This window comes from Plenodomus lingam, assembly GCF_022343315.1.
Source record: "Plenodomus lingam strain CAN1 chromosome Unknown contig_18, whole genome shotgun sequence".
Taxonomy (NCBI): domain Eukaryota; kingdom Fungi; phylum Ascomycota; class Dothideomycetes; order Pleosporales; family Leptosphaeriaceae; genus Plenodomus; species Plenodomus lingam.
This window is the reverse complement of record NW_027093935.1, coordinates 1,063,877-1,084,241: the sequence shown is the minus strand read 5'-3', so window position 1 is coordinate 1,084,241 and position 20,365 is coordinate 1,063,877. Positions and strand designations below refer to the sequence as shown.

General features: G+C 53.2%; 5 protein-coding genes across 5 annotated transcripts; 4 read left to right on the top strand and 1 right to left on the bottom strand.

Annotated features, from left to right (window-relative positions):
* Window positions 1-165: 165 nt before the first annotated feature.
* Window positions 166-2,180, top strand: IAQ61_003794 (uncharacterized protein; the record flags this gene model as incomplete). Its single annotated transcript, XM_066096097.1, has 3 exons — window positions 166-488; window positions 776-1,452; window positions 1,530-2,180. Coding segments are annotated over 3 exons (1,026 nt in total), but the record flags the coding sequence as incomplete, so codon positions are not given.
* Window positions 2,181-2,269: 89 nt separating this feature from the next.
* IAQ61_003793 (uncharacterized protein) lies at window positions 2,270-8,503 on the bottom strand. Its single transcript, XM_066096096.1, has 4 exons — window positions 7,794-8,503; window positions 5,279-7,743; window positions 2,736-5,132; window positions 2,270-2,685 (listed from the first exon to the last, which is right to left on the bottom strand). Exons 1-4 carry the CDS (start codon window positions 8,413-8,415, stop codon window positions 2,629-2,631), a joined length of 5,541 nt encoding a protein of 1,846 aa, XP_065953972.1. The 5' UTR covers window positions 8,416-8,503; the 3' UTR covers window positions 2,270-2,628.
* A 1,998-nt stretch (window positions 8,504-10,501) lies between these two features.
* On the top strand, window positions 10,502-13,971 carry IAQ61_003792 (uncharacterized protein; the record flags this gene model as incomplete). The annotated part of the gene is made up of 3 exons (XM_066096095.1): window positions 10,502-10,721; window positions 10,776-12,140; window positions 12,206-13,971. The coding sequence occupies 3 exons, from the start codon at window positions 10,502-10,504 to the stop codon at window positions 13,969-13,971; spliced, it is 3,351 nt and encodes a 1,116-aa protein (XP_065953971.1).
* Window positions 13,972-15,427: 1,456 nt separating this feature from the next.
* On the top strand, window positions 15,428-17,061 carry IAQ61_003791 (uncharacterized protein; the record flags this gene model as incomplete). The annotated part of the gene is made up of 2 exons (XM_003837310.2): window positions 15,428-15,716; window positions 15,776-17,061. 2 exons carry the CDS (start codon window positions 15,428-15,430, stop codon window positions 17,059-17,061), a joined length of 1,575 nt encoding a protein of 524 aa, XP_003837358.2.
* A 1,838-nt stretch (window positions 17,062-18,899) lies between these two features.
* Window positions 18,900-19,746, top strand: XYL1_1 (NAD(P)H-dependent D-xylose reductase (XR); the record flags this gene model as incomplete). The annotated part of the gene is made up of 4 exons (XM_003837308.1): window positions 18,900-19,047; window positions 19,101-19,230; window positions 19,285-19,643; window positions 19,700-19,746. 4 exons carry the CDS (start codon window positions 18,900-18,902, stop codon window positions 19,744-19,746), a joined length of 684 nt encoding a protein of 227 aa, XP_003837356.1.
* Window positions 19,747-20,365: the final 619 nt, after the last annotated feature.

Below are 20,365 nucleotides of genomic sequence, written 5' to 3'. Positions count from 1 at the left end.
CTAGGCACATAGTCGATCGCGACTGTCCCGCGCGCGTTTGCGCCTGCCTGCGTCTTACAGCTTACCACTATGTGCAACAAAGTGCCAAGAATAGGAGAGGACAACAAACGATTCACTCGAGTTTCATCCACCATCCAAGCCGGTCCTGTCTGAACAAGTACTAGAAGAGCGACCGCAAGCCTCGAGAAGCCATCCATCCCATCCAATCGCCGCACGCATAACGGTAACGGTAAGTTAACGCTCTGGGGCCTGCCGGCTTGGCGAATGACGACGAATGGCTCGAGGCGGGATCCCCGACTTCCATGCTCCTGGAACACCGCCGACTCCTACGCCTCGCAGCAGTACCAACACAAACACCACGGCCCGCCACTCCGACAGCACTTTGATCTCGAGAGGCTTGATATCGCCGACGAAAACAAATCGCCATACCAAAAAGCCCAGGACAGAGTTAGCGCTACCGCCGCCGCCGCCGTTCCTCATGGCGTCGAGTAGTAATGCTACGCCGCTGCTATAGTACGTCTCTGTCTTGTATACAATATAGGCAGAGGTGTGCGCAAGAAGAGGAGGAGGAGGAGGAGGAGGAGGAGTCTGATCGAGCTGTTTGGGCATGAATGCGCTGCGACGATCAAGTCTGCAGTCGTTGATTGCGACGAGCATGAGAGCGCACTCCTCCCCTCCCCTTGCCCTACCCTACCACCTATACCCTTATCCCCTTTGCCACCAGACACAGTCGCCATCACACAACCAGAACCCGAAAACTAACAGACTCCCCCAGCGCATGCATAGCCCACAACACCACCGTCCTAGCCGAACACACGGCCTCTGCCTCCTCCAACGCCTCCTCCCTCATCTCCCTCGTCCTCCCCCGCCTCTCCCACTCCACCTCCTCCCACAAAACAATCGACCAGTCCAAATTCTTCATCCACTGCCTCGTCAAATCCCCCGCCGACTTCCCCGCCTCGCAGTCCTCCGCCGGCGGCCTAACCTTCCTCGTCATCGCCGAACGCGACCTCGGCCAACGCATCCCCTTTGGCTTCCTCACCAACCTCGAGAAGAAATTCTTCGCCGAATTCGACGCTGCAGAGACCAATTTCGCCGATCTGCCGCCCTATGGCTGCGCGAGCTTCAATGCCGCGCTCAGGAAGATGATGCAGGAGCAGGGCGGGACCCAGGCGGGCCAGCAGGATGCCTTGCGCACGGCGCAGCGCGAGATTGAAGGCGTCCGGGAGATTATGACGGAGAATATCGAGAGAGTGCTGGAGCGGGGCGAGCACATGAGTGTGTTGGTGGACAAGACGGGTCGCTTGGGTGAAAATGCACGCGATTTTAGGGTCAGGAGTCGGACGCTGAAGCGGCGCATGTGGTGGAAAAATGTCAAACTCATGGTGCTGCTGACTCTGGTCGTCATCTTTTTGATATATTTGTTCGTTGGCTTTGGCTGTGGTCTGCCTGGTAAGTAGCCTTGCTTCTTCTTCATCTCACAGCGGGCATTGCGCTTGGGTGAAATCCTGTGCTAACAGACACAACAGCATGGGGACGTTGCCTCCGTCACTAGATCCTCCCACAATAACAACGATACACACAACCTTTCCCATGAGAAACACCACCCTCTCCCATCCATCCTACACACGAGCCTACACCTCCTTCGCCACGCCACGAACAAGTCACCGTACCATCCCAAACCCCTCAATTTACCTTCCCACTGTACACAGCCTTCTCACCCCTCCCCTTTTAAACCTAGCCAAGGCGTTCAGGCGTACCTTTTAGCATTCTTAAATCCAGCATCGTTGTTCATACCCCCTAGTCTCACGAGTCGTAGTTGAACTACTACAAAGTCAAATCGAGTGCAAAGCAAATCAAGTACAATGAAGTAAATCAACATCACATCAAAATTGTCAACCACGCCCATCCCGCCAGCGTTGTTTGATTGTGTAGTTTATCCCCCAATGCAAGTCCAATGGGAATCATGTCCCAACCAAGTGCAAACAAATCACACGCGCACACATAAACACCGGAATACCGCCTTTGAATAAAGATGAAGATACCGAGTAGAAAAACTCTTCTTCCAATGCCCAATCCCAAACATGACGACCTCTGCTCACGGTCCGATAACACTCCCTTGTTTAACCTCTTATACCCCTCTTCTACCCATATCCTTTAGGCTCAACCCCACAAACGCCAAACCACCCCACACCCATACAAATCCCCCCCCCCCCCAAAAAAAAACGCCCAAACCACGCTGCCAAAAAAATAAAATAGCTTCCCCCCAAACCCCCCAAAAAAATGTGCATTTTTTACAATGTGCATCATGATACACCAGGGTCAAAAAAAAAGACCCCAAAAGATGCAAACGCCGGTTGCAATGCTTATACTACAAAGTCATGTTGGGGAAAAGCCCCGTCTATTTGGATGATCATGTGTTTGAATGTGTATGTGTCGTGTTCTTTTCAACCAACAAGAGAGCACAAAAGGAAAATAGCAGAAAAAACTACACTTTTTCCGTCTTTGCTTTTTTTGGCAGTTTATCGTCGTGGGAGGAGGAGATACAAGTGCCCAAGGATGACGCCGTTTGGGAACCGTGAAGCCGTAAAAGGAAATAACACGTGAATGGCTGAATGAATGCTTTGCTCAAGGTGCCATGACCATGGCGAGCAGAGCCATGCGCGTGTATAGGCCATATTTCATCTACGCCGCTGTTAGCACTTCGTTCTGGTTGGCTGGAAAGAGAGACGTACCTGTCTAAAGTAGGCCGCCCGGGGATCAAAGTCCACCTCCTCATGGATCTCATTGTTCCTAGGCAATGGGTGCATGACAATCATGTTTGCCTTTGCGCCTTTGAGAATCTTATTGTCAATGACGAAGGAGTCCTTGACGGCTTCATATGTCGGGAGGTCAGGGAAGCGTTCCTTTTGTACGCGAGTGCAGTACAGGACGTCCGAGGAAGCAACAATCTCGGATGTGAGTTCGGTGGAGATGATGTTCAGCTGGCCGCGAGCCTTGAGTGCATCGCGAACGCCAGAGGGCATGGGCAACGAAGCCGGCGAGACGAGGTTGATGGTGACATCGTAGTGGGAGAGAAGTTCGCAGAGTGAGTGCACAGTACGGCCGTACTTGAGATCACCGACGAAAGTGATGTTGAGACCATTCACAGTTCCAAGCTCCTCACGAATGGTGAAGATGTCCAGAATGGCCTGGGTTGGATGCTCGCGACTTCCATTTCCAGCGTTGATGACGGGGACGTCGGAGAACTTGGTGGCGATGTCGATAGCCTCCTCTTGGGGATGACGGAGAACGATGGCGTCGCCATAGGATCCGAGAGTGCGTATGGTATCGGCAATAGACTCACCCTTCTGCGTGGAAGAGACGGACTCGTTGATGACGATGACCTCGCCGCCCAGGCGTTTCATTGCGGCATCGAATGACGCAGAAGTCCTTGTGGATGGCTCACAAAACACAGTGCAAAGCACACGGCCCTTGAGGACATCAAGACACCCTTGTCGCTGAGCACCGAGACGCATCTCTTGAGCAATTGTAAACAACAGATGGAGATCGGCACGCGAAAACTGCTTGACCGAGGTGATGTGCTTGCTCTTGAACGGCGATCTGGCCAGGAGCTGTGACAAAGAAAGAGAAGCACCCAATCGAGATATGTCGGAAGACTGCTGGTCGTGAGATCCCGGCGCAGCAGCGAACTCTTGGAAGTCAACCTTGCTGATTTCCATATCGTAGTGGCGGGCAATGGCCTCAATCAAAAGCTTGGCATTCTTGACGTTGGTTACCAGAGGAGTCTGGTAATCAACAGCCATACGACGGGTACGGTATCCTCGGCTCATGTAGTTTGCTGGTCGACGGAAGCGGTTGCTCGATGGCAAATTGATGTACAGATCAATCAAGTTGTTTGACAAGTGCTGTGTGAGCGAGTACTCTGACTTCTGAGGATCATGCTCTCCACTTGTGAGAACTTCCAAAAACTTGACTGGGATGCCATGTTCTTGAATGTAATCGGCCGTTCCTGCAGTAGCAAAGAGATTGTAACCAAGCTTGTGCAGGCGTTCGATCGAAGGAAGCATCTCAATCTTGTCCTTGAAGGAACCGATCGACAGCAGAATGTTCTTCTTGGGCAATCTAAGACCAGTGGCAATGAGACCCTTGATGTAGGCCTCGTACTTGGTGCGACCAAAGCAAGCCACTTCACCAGTGGATGCCATTTCGACACCAAGAACGGGATCGGCGCCAGACAGGCGAGAGAAAGAGAACTGAGGTACCTTAACACCCACGTAATCTGCCGGAATGTTGACGGGTGGGTATTCAACCACAGGAAGTCCAGCCATAGCCTTGGTAGCCATCTCAATCAGGTCAACACCCATGACCTTGGAGACAAAGGGGAAGGATCGCGAGGCACGGACATTGCACTCGATTACCTTGATCTCGTTGTCTTTAGCGATGAACTGGATGTTGTATGGTCCCGTGATGTTGAGCGCCATCCCGATCTTCCGTGTTGCATCCTCGATCTGTCGAACGGTCTCAGGGTCCAAGTCCTGTGGGGGGAGGATGAGCGTAGCGTCACCGGAATGCACACCGGCATTTTCAACATGCTCGGAGATGAAATGGCCGATCATGGTACCGTTACGCGCAACAGCATCCATTTCAATTTCCTTTGCGTTCTCAATGTACTTTGTGATGACTACTGGATGTTCCTTGGAAACATCGGCTGCCTGGTTGAGGTAGTTCGCCAGGTCGTGCTGGGAGTAGACGGTGTTCATGGCCGCTCCAGAGAGGACGTAAGAAGGGCGTACTAGCACCGGGTAGGATACCCTATCGCAGAACTCCGTGGCTTCTTCAATACTCGTGAGTTCTTTCCAGGCGGGCTGGTCAACTGAGATGCGGTCGAGCATACGAGAGAACTTGTAACGGTTCTCAGCAGTATCGATCATCTCAGGCGAGGTACCTAGAATCTTGACATTCATACGATGAAGAGGAAGGGCAATGTTGTTTGGTGTTTGCCCGCCCATGGAAATAATGACACCGCTGGAACTCTCAAGAGTGTAAATATCCAACACAGTTTCCAGACTAATGTTCTCAAAGTAGAGACGATCAGCCTCATCGTAGTCAGTAGAGACCGTTTCTGGGTTCTAACACACGCATTGTCAGTAATTGATAAGCTTCCAGAAGAACTTCGAATACAGATGTCGATTTTGCAATCGATTAATCGGCCAATGCTGTGTTCTGAGGGAGATGCAATCGTAGACAAAATCGTAGACTGGAGGCGTTCACTTACATAGTTCAGCATCACAGTCTTGTATCCCTGCTCTCTCAAGGTTCTGATCGCTCGTACGGAACACCAATCGAACTCAACGGACGAACCGATGCGGTAGACACCTGAACCAAGAACCATGACACCGTGGTCATTGAAGGTGATGTCGTGCTCAGTACCATTGTATGTCAAATAAAGGTAGTTGGTAACAGCAGGAAACTCGGCAGCCACAGTATCAATCTGCTTGACTACGGGGAATATGCCAGCGTCAACACGCACACGACGGACTGCGAGCTCGTTGGAAGCCCAAAACTTGGCCAATTGACGATCAGAGTAGCCTAGGGCTTTAGCCTGCTTTAGCAGTGGCATGGTAATGGTGTTTGTGTCGTAGCTCGACATGCTCTTTTCAAAATTACTCAGTGCCTTCAAGCGGCTGAGGAACCACTTATCGATCTTGGTCAGTTCCCAGATCTTGTCGACACTGTAGCCAGACTTCATCGCATTGGCAATAGCGAACAAGCGCTGGTCTGAAGGGGTCTGCAGCTCCTGGTCAATCTCCATAAGCGCGGCAGTCTCGTTGAAACCCAGGTTGCTGGGGTCAATCTCGCGAATGGCCTTCTGGATGGCTTCTTCGAATGTTCTCCCAATGCTCATGACCTCACCAACACTCTTCATGGATGAACCAAGAAGGGTGGAAACACGGGTGAACTTCTTCAAGTCCCAGCGAGGGATCTTGACGACGACATAATCGAGAGACGGCTCGAAGCACGCGCAAGTGACACGGGTGACCGAGTTGGAGATTTCATTGAGGGGAATGTTCAACCCCAGCTTGGCGGCAACAAAGGCAAGAGGGTATCCAGTAGCCTTTGAGGCAAGAGCAGACGAACGTGAAAGACGAGCGTTCACTTCGATGATGCAGTACTCCCGCGAAAAGGGGTTGAGAGCATACTGAATGTTGCACTCTCCAACGACTCCCAGGTGGCGGATGACGTTGACAGCAGTCGTTCGAAGCATGTTGTAGTCTTCGTCGGATAGTGTCTGAGATGGTGCCACAACGATAGAGTCACCAGTGTGAATACCCAGGGGGTCGAAGTTCTCCATGTTGCACACCGTGATGCAGTTGTCCCGGGCGTCTCGGACAACTTCATATTCGATCTCCTTCCATCCCTTCATACTGCGCTCGATAAGCACCTGTGGGCTGGCCGCGAAAGCCTTGTTGCAGAGGTCGAGAAGTTGGGCCTCATCCTCCGCAAAACCACTACCCAGACCACCTAGCGCATAGGCAGCACGAACGATGACAGGGAAGCCAATATCCTTTACAGCTCGCATGGCCTCCTCGACATTGCTTGCTGAGGCTGATTTGGCGCACTTCTCGCCAATGGACTCCATGCTTCGTGCAAAGAGTTCACGGTCTTCGGTTGTGATGATAGTGTCGATTGGTGTTCCGAGAACCTTGACACCAAGACCTTCAAACTCATCCTTGAGCTGAATACCAACTTGAAGCGCAGTCTGTCCACCGAATGTAACGTAGATGCCATCGGGTCGCTCCTTCTGGATCACCTTGCGAACGAAGTCTGCATTCACTGGCAGGAAGTAGACCTTGTCAGCCAAGCCCTTGGAGGTCTGGATGGTTGCAATGTTGGGGTTGATCAGGATGGTGTAGATGCCTTCCTCACGGAGCGCCTTGATGGCTTGACTGCCAGAGTAGTCGAATTCTCCTGCTTGTCCAATACTCAGACCTCCACTTCCAAGGACAAGTACCTTCTTGACATCAACCCGAGGTGACAGCTTCTTGTTCTCCTCAATTGTGCCACCAGGAAACTCTACTGGATTTTGCATGATCTCCGGAGCCTTGATGGCTTTCTGGATTGTGCTGATGAAAACGTCGAAGAGGTACTCCGTGTCGCGAGGACCAGGGGTGTGCTCGGGATGGAATTGAACACTAAAGTAGGGCCTTTGCACATGTCGGATACCTTCGTTACTCCCGTCGTTGGCGTTGACAAAAAGCTCCTCCCAACCCTGCTTCAAAGTCTTGGTGTCGACAGCGTAACCATGATTTTGGGACGTGATGTGACATTTGCCTGTAAGCAAGCTCGTGCAGGGAATGTTGGCTCCACGGTTACCAAACTTCATTTTCAGGGTGTCTGCACCTGCGGCCCTAGCAAGCAATTGGTGACCGAGACAGATACCGAAGATAGGTGTTCGCGCCTCTTCCATGGCAGATTTGATATGCTTCACGGTGGACTCCATCATGGCTGGGTTGCCAGGGCCGTTGGAGATGAACAGGCCATCGTAGTCTTTGCCTGCAAGCTGAGGGAAGTCATAATCCCATGGAACTTGCAGAACCTCCACTCCTCTTCGGACAAGACACCTCAATTGGTTGTATTTGAGACCGACATCGACAGTAAGAACGCGGAGGGTACGACCAGACGGGTGTTTGAGGGCTGTGGCAGGGTCAGGAGACCAAAGCTTGGGCTCTTTGATAGAGACTATACCGATGTCAGCTGTATTCAGGCATGGCCAGACTTTTTTTTCTCACCTTCAGCCACAAGGTTTGTCGTGTTGGGATCCGACCACTCGAGCTGCTCGAAGCTGCTCCTCCACTGCTCGCTATCCTCCTCGGTAGGCTCCCGAGAGTCTGGGGTCTCGGTTCCGCTAGTGATTTTTGAAAATATAGTACGAAGGGGAGAGGGGCCTGTTCGTTGGAGCAGACGTCCCAACATGGCTCCCTCCTCTCGGATGCGCTTGGTCAGCGCTCGGGTGTCGACGCCTGTGATTGCAGGCACGCCTTGCTCCTTGAGCCAGGCGCCGAGGGATGAAGTCGCCAGATGGTGCGAGAATTCTTCTTCAGCGTAGCAGGCGACCACCAATCCGGCAATGTGAATTTCACTCGACTCGAAGTGTGCTGGGACGCCTTGTAACAGGCTGTCCATGTCCTCGCGCGAGGGGACGCCATAGTTGCCTACCAGAGGAAATGTGATGACCAGAATCTGGCCGCGGTAGGAAGGGTCAGTGATGGATTCGGGGTAGCCCACCATACCCGTCTGGAAGACCAGTTCTCCAGCAATGCTCTTTTCCGCGCCAAAACTGCGACCAAAGCAGACGTAGCCATCTTGGAGCTCAAGGGCCAGATTTTGGCTTTCATCTGGGTGGGGTGCCATGATTGCAGAACGAGAGACAGCTCCAGGGCTCTACTACCCCTTTTTGAATGAGACTGCCGTACAATGGTTTGAAGAGAGTGAATTGAGCCTCTGGTTGAAAAAAAAAGTCTGAGAAAGCACTTGGACATGTGAGGGGTCCGATTGGTCTGCCCCGCGCTACTGTTTTAGCGCGCAACGTCTTGCGCCGAGAATCGTCAATGTGCGGCACGAATCTAGTATTTTTGAAAGAAAAAAATGTTGCAAAAAATTGCTATATTTTTTGCAAAAGGTACATGGTAAGCATGGGGGTAGAGCCGTGCCATGGTGTGAGGACGCTGTACAAGGTATACAGTGCACACAGCTCGTGAAGTTGTCCAACGCTTTTTGGGTAGTGAGCTACTGTAGAATTTTGGCAGGGGGAAGAGGCTACGAAAGGAATTTCGGGTGCAATGTCGACATCGACCTCGAGCTCGAGCTCGAGCTATATGAAGGACATCTTGATCGTCGCTCAGGGAAATGCAACGTCTGATGATGGCGGGATTGGCCGAATGTCCCGTATAGAAAGAAAGCACGAGTGCTTCGTTGAGCAGTTTGACTCGCTTGATGTGCCGCAAAACATCTAGTGGCAAAGGATAGCAGTAAGTGGTGAGGCGTATGGAGGAGGGTCACGTCACATCCAGCAGCATTTTGTGTCAGCCGACCAAGCATCATCGCGTCGACTGCCTGCATCCTCGTTGAAAGATGCGGTAGGTCTTCCTCGGGCGAGCTGTGCAGTATGAGTTACATGGCGACAAAGGCGGTGAAGGCTTGTAGGGATGTCTATTTTCGAGTCGTCCCGCTACTCTACCAATGGCATGGCTGCAGGGAGCACCCCTTGATGAAGTGGAGCAGATGATGCGCGTGGGGGGGCTCTGCCAAACGACGACATCGCGATGCAAGTGCTGTTCATGTATGTCGCTCGTGGACGCTGAAACTTCAGCAAGCCCGACCAAGATGATTGAGGCCATCAGCATCATCCGATGGCAGCTGCGTGTGGCACATGGAATGGGAGTAGATCCATATCGAGATGGGATGCGGGACGACCCCTTGCCGTCGTGCACTGACCTAGAGGAGGACAAGATAGAGTTGGGTGAAGTACGAGGAGAGGGGCACTACCAGGGCTTGAGGCTGTACAATCATACTGTGAGCAGGTCTCGTATGTAAGCTACAAGCATGTGAAAAGCAGTGGGTATGTATACCGAGGAGTACTCTAGAAAGAGAAAGAGAGAGAGAGAGAGGGAGAGGAGAGAGAGGCCTCCAGGGCTGCACCCCAGATCGCCTAGGTGTGCATGCGCGATTCGGATATCCACTTACAGCGTCCCACTCACAGCGTCCCACTCACAGCGTCCCACTCACAGTTCATCGCTTCCATGACACCATCGCCTGTTTCTGCAGCTGGTGAGACATCCTGGCACACTTGCCGCTTGACAGACGCGCCACAAAGCTCGACATGGCCAGATGGCTATCATGTGCGATGGAGAGAGATTGCCATGGGACAGATGGGAGATTGGCAGAGCATGCAGAGCATGCAGAGCAGAACAGAGCCAGTGCAGTTCCCAGCATCGCACACTACACCCAGTGGAAGAAGCATGGGCAGTCTGCGCCACGTTGGTGACGAGGTAGGGGTGGTGAACGTGTGGATAGTGTGTGTCTGCGCGGTAATCCGCTGGTTCGTGTGTCCTGCGCGCATCCCGGACATCTTGAGATGGATGTGCATGCCCTCCGGCCTCAACGACGATTGGCTGGAGAAATCAAGATAAGGCCCGCGATCCCTTCACCGTCCCATGATCTGTTGCAACCTCCAACTGACCTGTTTGTGGAGGCGTTGTAGCAGGCCGACTGTAGGACGAAATGGGCAAGGAGCGGCTTCCTAGTAGCAGTACCGGTACCCTCCTTGCTCATTTCTCTGGTCGGGGGGGTTCCAGGCCGCAGTGAAGCAGCAAGCGTCCAAGGGTGCAACCACTACCCCATCTATTTTCAACCCACCACCCGCCCCCGTCTTCTGCGCCCTCGTCCCCACGACCGCAGTCGAGCACAGCTTCTCTTCTGGACTCCTGTGTTCTCGTCCATGTTCGCCTCACTCCTGCGGTCCAAGAAGAGCCAGCCATCGGAAAGCACGCCTCTGCTTGCGGCCCTCAACAGATATCGCAGTCGCCAACATGGAGAGCCCTCTGAGCCAGACGAGTCGCCAGGACTAGATCAGTACGAGGACGAGGACGACGAGGAGAATTTTGACCGCCGCCGCCACGATGGACCTCTGCTTCCAGTCTTCTCATCTGAACTTCTCGGTACACTCACAAAGCACTCCTGGACTACCCACACTCAGCTAACGCACTGTACAGACCGACTGCCCATCTACAGCACAACCCACGCCATCCGCATAGTACTCGTGCAGCGATGCGAGACGACGCTCTCATGGGACCAATTACGGTCGCCCCAGGTCTCCCAGTTCCTCGTCAAGCCAATTCAGCAGCAGATTCGCTCAGACCATTTCTCGCGTGGCGCTCTCTACTGCCTGCTCGCAAACTGCCTGCAGTTCAGGAAGGAGGCCGAGGAGAATCCTGGGAATATGGGCGTGAGCAAGACAAGAGCACTCATCTGTGAGCTGCTGGCTATGCGCCTGCTGAAGGAGTTTTCGACACGGGAAATGATCGATGCGCTCTCCTACGACTTCGATCCACTGCAGGGTCTGCAGGCGCAGAGCAGGAGCAACAACACCCCCAACTGGGCGCGGCCAGCACTCCGCTCTGCGCGCATCTCGACGCTCGAAATTGCCATCCGCGCCCAGGCAAAGAAGTTTCTCGCCCACCCACTGGTCGTCCGTCAATTGGAAGCCATCTGGGCAGGAACCATTGTCTTCCACTCCGCCGCGGACAACCTCCATCGCAAACCCGACTCTCCTCAAGGACGCGGTTATGATGCCTTCGACAACAACAGGTCTCCCAGGGCGGGACCGTCCCGTCGTCTCTCGCCCACGAAATCGCCAGCTCCACTTCCGCCTACCGCACTGCTCAGAAGAACCGTCACGCTCTACGACCCCCATGACGCCTCGCTGTTCAAGCTGTCGCGTTTACGTGTACCCAGATACCGCAATCTCTTCTCGACCCTGTCTTACGGCATCATGCTGGGCCTGTTCTTGGCCGTGCTTGCAGAAAAGTCTGATGATATCACCGGCTTGGAAGTCCTGTTCTGGTTCTGGAGTGCAGGCTACATGTTGGACGAGGTCGTGGGCTTCTCGGAGCAGGGCTTTGGGCTCTACATTATGAGTGTTTGGAATGCCTTTGACCTAGGCATCCTCCTCATGTTCATGGCCTATTATATCCTGCGCCTATACGGCATCCTTATGCCTGACGTGAGTCGACACCGAGTTGCGGCCATGGCGTATGATGTCCTCGGTTCAACCGCTGTCCTGCTTTTCCCGCGCCTTTTCTCGGCTCTGGATCACTACCGCTACTTCTCTCAGCTGCTCATCGCATTCAAGATGATGGCGATGGACCTCGTGGCGATCCTCGTATTGATCGTCATCAGCTGCAGTGGTTTCTTCGTTGCATTCAGTCTTGCGTTCAAGAGAGATCTTGGCGCATCAGATGCCGCCTACGCCATCTTCCAGCTAGTCATGGGTTTCACGCCAGCTGCGTGGGACCTGTGGCCGGAGATGAACATTCTTGGAAAGAGTTTGCTTGCACTGTTCCTGTTCATCTGTCACTGTAAGCAACTTTGCCTGCATTTATGCACTTTGGGTTCTCTTCAAAACACTAACAATCTGCTCTAGTCCTCATCGTCACCATCCTCGTCACAGTACTGACTAACTCCTTTATGGCCGTTGTCAAGAATGCCGAGGAGGAGCACCAATTTCTGTTTGCTGTCAATACGATCTCGATGGTCAAATCGGACGCGCTATTTTCATATATTGCTCCGACGAACATTATCGGGTGGCTTCTCATCCCACTCAAGTACACGATGTCATTCAAGAAATTCCTGCGCATGAACCGCCTTGTCATCAAGCTGACACATATTCCCATCCTGTTCATCATCTTCGTTTACGAACGCGTGCTACTTTCGCATCTTGCCTACGGACCGACTGACCTAGTCGAAAGGAGAGGTCGCTCCGATGACAAGTCCCCTATTCCAGCGTTCAGCATTCGTGGGCCAGTGGATTTGTTCAGTCCCCGGCTGCGAGAGCCCTCGGTGACCACATTCCACAAAGATCGCGCACTCGAAGAGGTCTTTCGTCGGCCGTATCGTGACGCGAGCATACGAACGCCATCACAACAGTACCCTACCGGCCGGAGGAATTCCGGGGATGTGGTGGCAGACTGGATGAAGAGAATGGGTGATGATGATGAAAACGAGCCACCGCAAGATGACTCTCGATCAGTCCTAGACCGACTCGAGGGGCGCAAGCGTCCCTATCTGCGGCGTAGCAAGACATCCGGGCTTTCCAGGCGCAAGCACCCTCTTGCAAACCGGACTGTAGTATCAGACCCTGATGAGAACTTTATAACCTCTTTTACTCGACCTATCGCCGAGGAGGAAGAGCCTGACCTGAGCATGGAGATTCCTCAGCAAACTGACGCTGATGGAGACGACGAGGATGATCATGCAAGCACAGATCATAGAAGCACTCCAACAGGCGACATCTTGGTAGCCAAGGAGAACAAAAGGCCTCAGACTGGATATCAGTCTTCAGATGATGATTTGTTCCGCACTCCAATGACGGCCATTCCCAAGTCACGAGCATCCCCGCCTCGCGTTGTGGGCTCCCCATCCCAGTCCAGCCTCAAGGGAGTTGTGCCTATTTCACAAAACAAAAAGGTCCTGCGGACTAAAACGGGCCATGCTCGCAACGCTTCAAGCAGCACTGTGCTGTTCAGTCCAACCAAAGACAGCATGAACTCATCACGGCCAACGTCTCCCGAGAAGCGCCCGAAGACGGGTACACGCAGTGGCACAGCGACGGGCACAGCAACACCACGCTTTGATGGAGCCATCATGAGCGGTGTTCGGACGCCGAAGCGCGGCCCTGGTCCTCCAGCTGCTGCATCGCGCCCCCGCACCATCATGCCACCACGAGATTCTGGGCGTCAAGTACCCAACATGGCAACGTTCCTGGCACTCAATCAGAGAGATCGAGCACCCTCTTTCAACGCCGTGGCTCTGGATCTGGCATCGGATCTTGGGGATAACAATCTCAATCCGAACTTTGGGAACCTGGATGCATTGGCCTTGCCCGCCTCCTTTACCACGCAGTTTGAAATGGCGGCACGGATGAAGAAGGCGCGCGAACAGCAAAAAGGCAGCGATGTTGATTCTGATTCGAACCGCATGAGCCGGATTATGCTGGCCAGGATGACGACGCTCGAGGAAGGGTTTCGCGACATGCTTCAGGAGGTCAAGGGGCTCAAGACGGGCGAGAGTCAGATGGGAAGTCGTGGAAGTCCGACTCCTCCGAATGAGCTGGCGAAGCGAAAAGGCAAAGCGAAGAAACGGCCCAGTAAGCGCAACAGCGGAGATGAGCGGTTGGGATCGAGTCTTTGATGCATGGGAGTTTGTCATGACTACCTTACATTGCTTTCTTCTAGGGCCGTGTTTATCGATTGCATGGTTTGCACCCTTTTTTCCTTGGTTTTAATTTCTTAATCCTACCAATTTTCTGGGTGGCTCTCTCTGCATCAGCAAAGCATGGGGTTGGTGGTCTTGGCCTTGGGGTTTTGCATTAATCGATGGGTTAGGAGGAGTAGCATCAGCATCAGCATCAGCATCATCATCATTAGTAAGAACTCGGTACACGACGATGCAGTTTGATAGTACTGTCCAATGCCACCCACCTACATACAGTGCAGTGCAAGCTGCAAGCTTTGCACACCACAAACTCTTTACACAGCCTTGTTGTTGACGTGTAAGATGCAACGTAGACGGAGGCGGCATGGGTGTGTTGACCGCTTTTTTGGGGTACTGTACTGGTACAGACATACGTGCCAAGAGTCCCGAGGGCCGAAACTCGATATTGATGACGAGACAAAGTCATGGGCTATCTTGGGTCTGTCTAGGCAGGTGTTCTTCTTCTAGTAGGTGTCGATGAAGACGAGCTTACCGGGAATGTACCGGGCTTACAAAGGCAAAGGGTGTCGTTTTGATGGAGGTGAGGGCGATGGGTGTAGGCAACAAGTTGGATGATGTTTGTGTGAGAGAGTGCTAGGAATTCGTTGTAGGAGTATGAAGCTTGAAAGCTTGAAGCTTGAATCCAAGTTGGCCATGGGTGCAAAGCTCAAGCACAATTGGAAGGTTTTTGCGGCTCTCCCCTCCTCACGTTATGATTGGCCACACGTCACCCATGCGTCAAACGTCTCGTGGCAGCAGGCAAGGGCGAGGGGATCGATCCCTACTAGTCATCTCGGCTAGTTTGAGGATCACGTTACTTGTCTTGTGCTGTTAAAATAGCCGGGAAGTAGCAGTGGCAAATCACATGATACTCAAACTACCCGAGCGCACGAGATTTACTCTAGACACTCGCTTGCTTACCTTGGTGTCTTGGTTTCTCCATCACACGACACGTCAAGCCTCACTCGCGTCGTCTCCTACTCGCTGCGCCGGTTCGGTGAGGCCCACATGGTGGCATGGTCGGCTTGAGGTCATGGATCGTGGGCATATGATGTTGCGGACCGAGGTGATGTGGATGGGCGCGGATGGCGAGATGATGTGCACGGGGCGGAGCTGGGGAGGGTGAGGGTGAGGGTGAGGTTGGGTTGGGGTGAGGGGTGTGACTTTGACGGTGACTGTGGCTGCGACTACGACGACTACGACTTGCACAGTCAAAGAGTCACAGTAGACTGACAGTCTTTTGTTACTCCTCAAGGGTTTGTGGACGCTACACCACACAAGTCTTCTTTGCATTTCGACCTTGAGCTACACCATCCTGTCCTATCCTGTCTTCCTACACTCCCGCACTAGGCTTCTCACTAGGCTTCAGAGCTACTGAGTCACAGCAGCAACGATGCTGTTCCCTATAGTCCTCGTCTCTCAGTTTGCACACTACGCCTATGCATTCTCGATACCGCAACTACCGCGCCTGAGCAACTTCGTGGGCGCGAGCCATGCTCAGAGTCAACAGCAACCGCTGCAGGATACCCTCGATGGCTGGCTAGAGAAAGAAGAGCGGGTAGCGCTGGAAAGACTCTTTGCAAATGTTGCGCCAGGTGGTAGCAATGTGAGAGGGAAAGGTGTCGCGCCTGGCACTGTGGTGGCGAGCCCAAGCCAAGAGGAGCCTGATTATTGGTATCAGTGTAGGTTTTACCTTGTTCACAACCCACAAGATATACTCGTGCTGATGAATGTATGACAGGGGTACGAGACGCCGCCATCACCATGGACACGCTTGTGGACATATACGCCGATGATCCATCCTCCTCTCGCGCCTCAGACATCTCCACCATTCTCGACGCATATGTCACACTCCAACGCAAGATCCAGCAAACTCCGAACCCCTCGGGCACTTTTGACAACCTCTCGAGTCTCGGCGAGCCCAAGTTTCATGTCGACGGTACGCCTTTCACAGGCTCATGGGGAAGGCCTCAGCGAGACGGTCCTGCATTGAGGTCGCTAACACTCATGCATTATCTCCGCGAATACAATGCCTCACACCCCTCGCTGTGGAACTCCAAGAAGGCTGAGGAGTTTTTCGGACAATTTTACACTGCGGAGCTGCCACCCCGCAGTGTAATCAAAGCTGATCTGGAATATGTCAGCCACTACTGGAACGAGTCCAGTTTTGACCTCTGGGAGGAGGTTGAAGGATTGCATTTCTTCAACCTCATGGTCAGTGCCAGAAGCCTGCGAGAAGGCAGCGAACTCGCCCGACTACTCGAAGATCCAGGAGCGGCAGAATGGTACGAAGAGCAAGCAGACTACATCGAAACGCTCCTCGGCAAATTCTGGAACGCAAAAAAGGGCCATCTGGTCGAGACGCTCTGGAGCAAACGAACCGGCCTAGACTGCGGTCTCCTCCTCGGCTCCCTCCACGCATTCCCCACCTCGGAATCACAAGACACAGCCATCTATCCCCCCTGGTCCGACGAGGTCCTCCTCTCCCTCCTCGCCCTCACAAACGACCAACGTGCCCGCTTCCCCATCAACAGCAATCCCACCGACGACCCAGACACCCCGTCCACGACCCCCTTTGAAGCCACCGGCCTCGGCCGCTACCCAGAAGACCGCTACAACGGCTACACGACCTCGGACTCCTCCACCGGCAACCCCTGGTTCCTCTGCACCTCGACCGCAGCCTCGATCCTCTACCACACCGCTCACCACCTCTCCCTCACCTCCCACCTCGCCATCACACCCACCAGCCTCCCCTTCTACACCGCCCTCCTCGCCGCCTCCTCACTCAACGTGCAACCCGGCGTCTATGGCGCCTCGGACGCCCTGTTTCACTCCGTCGTCGAACACGTGCTCGCCGTGGCAGATGGCTTCTTGGACGTTGTGCGCAGCCATGTGGATGCCGAGGGCGCGATGAGCGAGCAGTTTGATGCAGAGACGGGGTTTTTGACGGGCGCCAGTGATTTGACTTGGAGTTATGGGGCGTTTTTGGGGGCGCTGAGGGCGAGGAGGGGGGTTGGTGGGTTGTGAGTTGTTTATGACTTTATGACTTTATGACTTTGTTGGTCCTTTTTTCTTTTTCGGATGGGGCTCGACTGTGGAGGGATAGGGGGATCTTGAGAGGAGGTTATGACTGCTGTTTGGAAAAGACTGGGTGTTTGTGGTGTGCATCGAGGTATTGGCACGGGTCTTCTTTATGCCTATGCATGCTAGGGTTGGTTCGTTTGAAAAGTTGTGGGTGGGGTTTTTTGGGTTTTTTGCTTGGATTTTTGTGCAAAGATACCCTCGTTTATTACTGATTGGTATGATATGATGTATATATATATATATATACATATATATATATATATATACAAAGAACACTTTATTTCTAGAATCACCACGCCTTGATTTGTCAAAATCCGATACGCTCTGTTGTTTGGAAATCAGATGTGAAGACTTGGACGATGTTCACGATGATAGGATATAACACTATCTGATATCACTGGCACGTAGCACTTCTCCTCCCCTCTCCCCTCTCCTCACATCTCCATCCTCCATCCATCCTCCATCCATCCAACCTCCCACCCCATCCCATTCACCCACCGGGACAAGCCCGCCCATGCGCCCACGCATCTAGCACTGCCGTCGCTTCAGATGCCGGAATCTGGGGTGCAGGACCGGATGAGGGGGGTGATTTACCGGATGGCTGTGGCGGGCTAGGATGGGTAGTGTTAGGCAAGCGGCCCACATGCAGTCTACGATGGATAAGGATAAATGCTGGGTAGTTCATGTGGCGGGCAATTCACATGATGGTCTGGAGACTGACCAGATGCCACCGGATATCTGTGACGCGCACACATTTGCCTCAATCCGGTGGCAGTATTGATGGCACAAAGGCGTTCTTGAGTGGCCGTTGCGGTAGAGTGCATATTGCACATGCACGAGGTCGAGAACCTGTACCTGGACATGCAGATGTTGTTAGTGGCGAGGAGCGGACCGGGCAGCCGTCGAGGTCCGAAGGGAAGGCTTGGTTTGTGTGGAAGCGGTTGTGTGGGGGGTTCCGCCCAATCGCTCCACTTTCTTCCTTGTTGTCTTCTGATGCTCCCCCATCTACGTTAATATCTACGACATCGCCTCCAGCCTTCAGCACGCCACAACCATCATAACCCATGTACCCCCCGGAATACCTGTGTGAGACCAAATGGATGGCGCCAAAACACAGTCGGCCATTGAATCGCAGCTTTGACGTCGCTACCGTCCGCCACAGCCGCTACCACGCGGCCGAGTCTAACGCATTGTCGTAGGCTTCTAGGCCGCAGAGTCATGGTTGTGCCAAGTGCTCCTTTAACCGCGGAAGAATTCCAAAGGCGGAATCCTCGACTTGTAGAAAGGGCAGAGATGAAGGGGGCTTTTCCATCAGGGCTGTAGCGCTGTCGTGCCCCGACACCAACCCCACAGTGGCCGATATTGAAACATCTAAGAGCATGCGTCATGGCCACCACAGGGGTGCAATGTTTCAAGAGACTAGGCGAATCAAAAACGGTTTTGTGGTTCTATTGTGCTCATAATGAATGGAAGCACTCAATCCAATTGGCAGATGGCCACCAACCTGTATTGTTTCTCACGCTACAGCCAAGCCGAACATATTAATTTCCCTCCGACTCTATGTCGTTTATCCTGGCTTGACTGCATCCAGATAGACGACCGTCGCATTGTTTGCAATGCCTTCCATATCCCTAACTGCAGATCCAGGGCTATGCAGAGCCCAGTCTCCCCACCTTCATGAGATCTATAAAGGCGACCTGGGGTCGTCTTTGAAACCTCCTCACCACGCTCATCAGCTCAGTCCTCACACCAACAACTCACCAGCACGGTAAAAACTCACAATGGTCTCGTTCACCTCCCTCGTCACCGCCGCTGTGGCTGCTACAGGCGCTCTCGCCGCGCCGGCCACTGATGTTTCAGTTCGCTCTCCTGGACCTCTCGTCGCCCGCCAGAGCACCCCGAACTCCGAGGGAACTCACAATGGCTGCTGTACGTTCTTTGACTCGAACTACTGAAGGAGTCAACACTGACCAGAGGCACAGTTTACTCATGGTGGTCTGACGGAGCCTCCCCGGTCACCTACACCAATGGTGCGGGTGGAAGCTACAGTGTGCAATGGGGAAGCGGAGGCAACTTTGTCGGTGGAAAAGGATGGAACCCTGGTACCGCCCGGTATGACAGTCGATCATGAAATCGACAAACAAAGATTCTAACCATGCAAACCAGTACCATTACCTACTCTGGTACCTACAACCCCAACGGCAACTCCTACCTTGCCGTGTACGGATGGACCCGCAACCCTCTCATCGAATACTACGTCGTCGAGAACTTTGGTACCTATGACCCATCCTCACAGGCCACCAACAAGGGCACCGTCACTTCGGATGGCTCCTCGTATAAGATTGCCCAGTCGACCCGAACCAACCAGCCCTCTATCGATGGCACGAGGACCTTTGAGCAGTACTGGTCTGTTCGCCAGAACAAGCGCTCCAGCGGTAGCGTCAACATGAAGACCCACTTCGATGCGTGGGCCAGCAAGGGCATGGGCCTCGGTACCCACTACTACCAGATCGTGGCTACGGAAGGTAAGAAGAACACTCCTCAATCATGTCTTGATCTTGCTTCTCTAACACTTGTACAGGCTACAAGAGCACCGGTAGCGCTTCCATCACCGTCAACTGCCCATAGGCGTTGCACGCTGTTGTTTCTCACCCCGGCCCCTGCGATGCCTCTTGTCCTGTTCAACCACCATGACAAAGTTCCCAGGAAGACACCGCGTATCGGCTCTGAGACTTGGCGTGATGAACGAAATTCTTCTGTACATATTTTTATCCTGCGTCGTTCACTACCGACTTGCGTCGTAGCAAATTCATGAACGTGCTTACATGTTGTGTTGTGCATGCAATATTCTTGATGGCCGATGGTAGTTATTGCGACCATGTATATCACACTGTTATATAACCATTACGCTGGTACTACACGTACCCCGCAAACTGCCAAGTACAATCCCACAACCTCGCCGCTCCGCCTTTCGCACATGTCCCTTCAGCCATGACTGTATCATACACGATGTTTCAAATCAATCCGAGGTACAACGTTTCCTGCACACTGTGTGGCGCTGCTGTAGACAAGGTACCTTGTTTTCTTGACCTTCCGACTCTAACTGCTCAGCGGAACATGTCTTTGAAGGATGATGTCAGATATTGTGGATATGGACGGCATCACGGCGCTGAAAGGTTCTTGTCGTGGGGTGTGGGGAGGGAGGAAGGGAGTTTGTGATGCATGGTTGTTGTTGTAGAGCTAGCCT